The sequence below is a fragment of the Bombina bombina genome, chromosome 2, assembly GCF_027579735.1.
Source record: "Bombina bombina isolate aBomBom1 chromosome 2, aBomBom1.pri, whole genome shotgun sequence".
NCBI lineage: Eukaryota > Metazoa > Chordata > Amphibia > Anura > Bombinatoridae > Bombina > Bombina bombina.
Window position 1 is genome coordinate 1446934351 of NC_069500.1, and position 7064 is coordinate 1446941414.

Here is a 7064-nt window from a genome sequence, read left to right on the forward strand (position 1 = left end):
GCACACACACACACCCATATGTGCAAGCGAACACACACACACACCCATATGTGCAAGCGCACACACACACACACCCATATGTGCAAATGCACACACACACACACCCATATGTGCAAGCACACACACACACCCATACAAGCACACACACACACACTCCCATATGTGCAAGCACACACACACACACCCCCATATGTGCAAGTGCACACACACACCCATATGTACAAGCGCACACATACACCCATATTTGCAAGCACACACACACACCCATATGTGCAAGCACACACACACACCTATATGTGCAAGCGCACACACACACACATATGTGCAAGCGCACACACACACACACACACACCCATATGTGCAAGCGCACATACACACACACACACCATATGTGCAAGTGCACACACACACACACACCCATATGTGCAAGCACACACACACACCCATATGTGCAAGCGCACACACACACACACACACCCATATGTGCAAGCACACACACACACCCATATGTGCAAGCGCACACACACACACACACCCATATGTGCAAGTGCACACACACTCCCATATGTGCAAGCACACACACACACATATGTGCAAGCGCACACACACACACCCATATGTGCAAGCACACACACACACCCATATGTGCAAGCACACACACACACACACACTCCCATATGTGCAAGCACACACACACACCCATATGTGCAAGCACACACACACACACACACACTCCCTTATGTGCAAGCACACACACACACCCATATGTGCAAGCGCACACACACACACCCATATGTGCAAGCGCACACACACACACCCATATGTGCAAGCGCACACACACACACCCATATGTGCAAGCACACACACAAACAGTCACACCTGTATGTGTACATTAAAAAATGCATACTGTTATGGCAATATTCAAAGTTTCAGATATAGAAAGCCGACTACTTTCGTGGGTGCACCATGATCTGAACCAAAGGCCTTGTACTGTTGCTGCTTCACTTACTGAGTTATTATCTGCTCTGGCTGATTTGTGCACCATGGTACTTGCACATCTGACTGACCAACTAGAGCTCCCTTTAAAAGCCCCTTTGTCAGGTGGTGCTTGGTTACTCCGAATGTGTAGTTGTCTAGTATTACTGGATCCTGTGTTTGACCCTGGCCTGATTGCTACCTACCTGCTCCTCTAATCTGATGTTTGTTCGGGTACTTGACCCTGGCCTGACTACTGACTGCTACCTACCTGCTCCTCTAATCTGATGTTTGTTCGGGTACTTGACCCTGGCCTGACTACTGACTGCTACCTACCTGCTCCTCTAATCTGATGTTTGTTCGGGTACTTGACCCTGGCCTGACTGCTGAGAACTTAACCCTGGCCTGACTGCTGAGAACTTGACCCCTGTACTGATCGCTGTGACTCACCCCTGTACTGATCACTGTGACTCACCCCTGTACTGATTGCTGTGACTCACACCTGTACTGATCGCTGTGACTCACCCCTGTACTGATCGCTGTGACTCACCCCTGTACTGATCGCTGTGACTCACCCCTGTACTGATCACTGTGACTCACACCTGTACTGATCGCTGTGACTCACCCCTGTACTGATTGCTGTGACTCACACCTGTACTGATCGCTGTGACTCACCCCTGTACTGATCACTGTGACTCACACCTGTACTGATCACTGTGACTCACCCCTGTACTGATTGCTGTGACTCACACCTGTACTGATCGCTGTGACTCACCCCTGTACTGATCGCTGTGACTCACCCCTGTACTGATCGCTGTGACTCACCCCTGTACTGATCACTGTGACTCACACCTGTACTGATCGCTGTGACTCACCCCTGTACTGATCGCTGTGACTCACCCCTGTACTGAGGGCTGTGACTCACCCCTGTACTGATCACTGTGACTCACACCTGTACTGATCGCTGTGACTCACCCCTGTACTGATCGCTGTGACTCACCCCTGTACTGATCGCTGTGACTCACCCCTGTACTGATCGCTGTGACTCACCCCTGTACTGATCGCTGTGACTCACCCCTGTACTGATCGCTGTGACTCACCCCTGTACTGATTGCTGTGACTCACCCCTGTACTGATCGCTGTGACTCACCCCTGTACTGAGGGCTGTGACTCACCCCTGTACTGATCGCTGTGACTCACCCCTGTACTGATCGCTGTGACTCACCCCTGTACTGATCGCTGTGACTCACCCCTGAACTGAGGGCTGTGACTCACCCCTGTACTGATCGCTGTGACTCACCCCTGAACTGAGGGCTGTGACTCACCCCTGTACTGAGGGCTGTGACTCACCCCTGAACTGAGGGCTGTGACTCACCCCTGTACTGAGAGCTGTGACTCACCCCTGAACTGAGGGCTGTGACTCACCCCTGAACTGAGGGCTGTGACTCACCCCTGAACTGAGGGCTGTGACTCACCCCTGTACTGAGAGCTGTGACTCACCCCTGAACTGAGGGCTGTGACTCACCCCTGTACTGAGGGCTGTGACTCACCTCTGAACTGAGGGCTGTGACTCACCTCTGAACTGAGGGCTGTGACTCACCTCTGAACTGAGGGCTGTGACTCACCCCTGAACTGAGGTCTGTGACTCACCCCTGAACTGAGGGCTGTGACTCACCCCTGAACTGAGGGCTGTGACTCACCCCTGAACTGAGGGCTGTGACTCACCCCTGAACTGAGGGCTGTGACTCACCCCTAAACTGAGGGCTGTGACTCACCCCTGAACTGAGGGCTGTGACTCACCTCTGAACTGAGGGCTGTGACTCACCTCTGAACTGAGGGCTGTGACTCACCCCTGAACTGAGGGCTGTGACTCACCCCTGAACTGAGGGCTGTGACTCACCCCTGAACTGAGGGCTGTGACTCACCCCTGAACTGAGGGCTGTGACTCACCCCTGAACTGAGGGCTGTGACTCACCCCTGAACTGAGGGCTGTGACTCACCACTGAACTGAGGGCTGTGACTCACCCCTAAACTGAGGGCTGTGACTCACCCCTGAACTGAGGGCTGTGACTCACCCCTAAACTGAGGGCTGTGACTCACCCCTGAACTGAGGGCTGTGACTCACCTCTGAACTGAGGGCTGTGACTCACCTCTGAACTGAGGGCTGTGACTCACCCCTGAACTGAGGGCTGTGACTCACCCCTGAACTGAGGGCTGTGACTCACCCCTGAACTGAGGGCTGTGACTCACCCCTGAACTGAGGGCTGTGGCTCACCCCTGTACTGAGGGCTGTGACTCACCCCTGTACTGAGCACTGACTCACACCTGTACTGATCACTGTGACTCACCCCTGAACTGAGGGCTGTGACTCACCCCTGAACTGAGGGCTGTAACTCACCCCTGTACTGAGGGCTGTGACTCCCACCTGTACTGATCGCTGACTCACCCCTGAACTGAGAGCTGTGACTCACCCCTGTACTGAGGGCTGTGACTCACCCCTGTACTGAGCACTGACTCACACCTGTACTGAGGGCTGTGACTCACCCCTGTACTGAGGGCTGTGACTCACCCCTGTACTGAGCACTGTGACTCACATGATTCCGGCCAAGAATGTAGGAGAGATGCTGGACTCATCCACAGACACAGCATGAGACACAAAAGGCAGAATTTGCTCGGGGACATCTGAAAGGGAAAACAGAGGGACTCAGTAACCACAAAGACCAATTGTGCTCACACATCCCTCACCCAGTGTTATGTATGAGATCATCTGCACACATCCCTCACCCAGTGTTATGTATGAGATCATCTGCACACACATCCCTCACCCAGTGTTATGTATGAGATCATCTGCACACATCCCTCACCCAGTGTTATGTATGAGATCATCTGCACACACATCCCTCACCCAGTGTTATGTATGAGATCATCTGCTCACATCCCTCACCTAGTATTATGTATGAGATCATCTGCACACATCTCTCACCCAGTGTTATGTATGAGATCATCTGCACACATCCCTCACCCGGTGTTATGTATGAGATCATCTGCACACATCCCTCACCCAGTGTTATGTATGAGATCATCTGCACACATCTCTCACCCAGTGTTATGTATGAGATCATCTGCACACACATCCCTCACCCAGTGTTATGTATGAGATCATCTGCTCACATCCCTCACCCAGTGTTATGTATGAGATCATCTGCACACATCCCTCATCCAGTGTTATGTATGAGATCATCTGCACACACATCCCTCACCCAGTGTTATGTATGAGATCATCTGCACACACATCCCTCTCCCAGTGTTATGTATGAGATCACCTGCACACATCCCTCACCCAGTGTTATGTATGAGATCATCTGCACACATCCCTCACCCAGTGTTATGTATGAGATCATCTGCACACACATCCCTCACCCAGTGTTATGTATGAGATCATCTGCACACACATCCCTCACCCAGTTTTTTGTTAGGTATGAGATCATCTGCACACACATCCCTCACCCAGTGTTATGTGTGAGATCATCTGCTCACACATCCCTCACCCAGTGTTATGTATGAGATCATCTGCACACATCCCTCACCCAGTGTTATGTATGAGATCATCTGCACACATCCCTCACCCAGTGTTATGTATGAGATCATCTGCACACATCCCTTACCCAGTGTTATGTATGAGATCATCTGCACACATCCCTCACCCAGTGTTATGTATGAGATCATCTGCACACATCCCTCACCCAGTGTTATGTATGAGATCATCTGCACACATCCCTCACCCAGTGTTATGTATGAGATCATCTGCACACACATCCCTCACCCAGTGTTATGTATGAGATCATCTGCTCACACATCCCTCACCCAGTGTTATGTATGAGATCATCTGCACACATCCCTCACCCAGTGTTATGTATGAGATCATCTGCACACATCCCTCACCCAGTGTTATGTATGAGATCATCTGCACACACATCCCTCACCCAGTGTTATGTATGAGATCATCTGCTCACATCCCTCACCTAGTATTATGTATGAGATCATCTGCACACATCTCTCACCCAGTGTTATGTATGAGATCATCTGCACACATCCCTCACCCGGTGTTATGTATGAGATCATCTGCACACATCCCTCACCCAGTGTTATGTATGAGATCATCTGCACACATCTCTCACCCAGTGTTATGTATGAGATCATCTGCACACACATCCCTCACCCAGTGTTATGTATGAGATCATCTGCTCACATCCCTCACCCAGTGTTATGTATGAGATCATCTGCACACATCCCTCATCCAGTGTTATGTATGAGATCATCTGCACACACATCCCTCAACCAGTGTTATGTATGAGATCATCTGCACACACATCCCTCTCCCAGTGTTATGTATGAGATCATCTGCACACATCCCTCACCCAGTGTTATGTATGAGATCATCTGCACACATCCCTCACCCAGTGTTATGTATGAGATCATCTGCACACACATCCCTCACCCAGTGTTATGTATGAGATCATCTGCACACACATCCCTCACCCAGTGTTATGTATGAGATCATCTGCACACACATCCCTCACCCAGTGTTATGTGTGAGATCATCTGCTCACACATCCCTCACCCAGTGTTATGTATGAGATCATCTGCACACATCCCTCGCCCAGTGTTATGTATGAGATCATCTGCACACATCCCTCACCCAGTGTTATGTATGAGATCATCTGCACACATCCCTCACCCAGTGTTATGTATGAGATCATCTGCACACATCCCTCACCCAGTGTTATGTATGAGATCATCTGCACACACATCCCTCACCCAGTGTTATGTATGAGATCATCTGCTCACACATCCCTCACCCAGTGTTATGTATGAGATCATCTGCACACATCCCTCACCCAGTGTTATGTATGAGATCATCTGCTCACACATCCGTCACCCAGTATTATGTATGAGATCATCTGCTCACACATCCCTCACCCGGTGTTATGTATGAGATCATCTGCACACATCCCTCACCCAGTGTTATGTATGAGATCATCTGCACACATCCCTCACCCAGTGTTATGTATGAGATCATCTGCACACATCGCTCACCCAGTGTTATGTATGAGATCATCTGCACACATCCCTCACCCAGTGTTATGTATGAGATCATCTGCACACACATCCCTCACCCAGTGTTATGTATGAGATCATCTGCACACACATCCCTCACCCAGAATTATGTATGAGATCATCTGCACACACATCCCTCACCCAGTGTTATGTATGAGATCATCTGCACACATCCCTCACCCAGAGTTATGTATGAAATCATCTGCACACACATCCCTTACCCGGTGTTATGTATGAGATCATCTGCTCACATCTCTCACCCAGTGTTATGTACGAAATCATCTGCACACACATCCCTTACCCGGTGTTATGTATGAGATCATCTGCACACATCCCTCATCCAGTGTTATGTATGAGATCATCTGCACACATCCCTCACCCAGTGTTATGTATGAGATCATCTGCACACACATCCCTCACCCAGTGTTATGTATGAGATCATCTGCACACATCCCTCACCCAGTGTTATGTATGAGATCATCTGCACACATCCCTCACCCAGTGTTATGTATGAGATCATCTGCACACACATCCCTTACCCGGTGTTATGTATGAGATCATCTGCACACATCCCTCACCCAGTGTTATGTATGAGATCATCTGCACACATCCCTCACCCAGTGTTATGTATGAGATCATCTGCACACATCCCTCACCCAGTGTTATGTAAGAGATCATCTGCACACACACATCCCTCACCCAGTGTTATGTATGAGATCATATGTACATACATCCCTCACCCAGTGTTATGTATGAGATCATCTGCACACACATCCCTCACCCAGTGTTATGTATGAGATCATTTGCTCACACATCCCTCACCCAGTGTTATGTATGAGATCATCTGCACACATCCCTCACCCAGTGTTATGTATGAGATCATCTGCACACATCCCTCACCCAGTGTTATGTATGAGATCATCTGCACACATCCCTCACCCAGTGTTATGTATGAGATCATCTGCACACAT

General features: G+C 49.8%; 1 protein-coding gene across 1 annotated transcript in view; it reads right to left on the reverse strand.

Annotated features, from left to right (window-relative positions):
- The window catches only part of LOC128647622 (interleukin-12 subunit beta), a 159665-nt gene extending 156008 nt beyond the window's left edge, over positions 1-3657 (reverse strand). The window contains exon 1 of the mRNA XM_053700377.1: positions 3570-3657. Coding sequence (XP_053556352.1) covers positions 3570-3657 — 88 coding nt within the window. The remainder of the gene's footprint in view (positions 1-3569) is intronic.
- Between the last annotated feature and the right edge of the window lie 3407 nt (positions 3658-7064).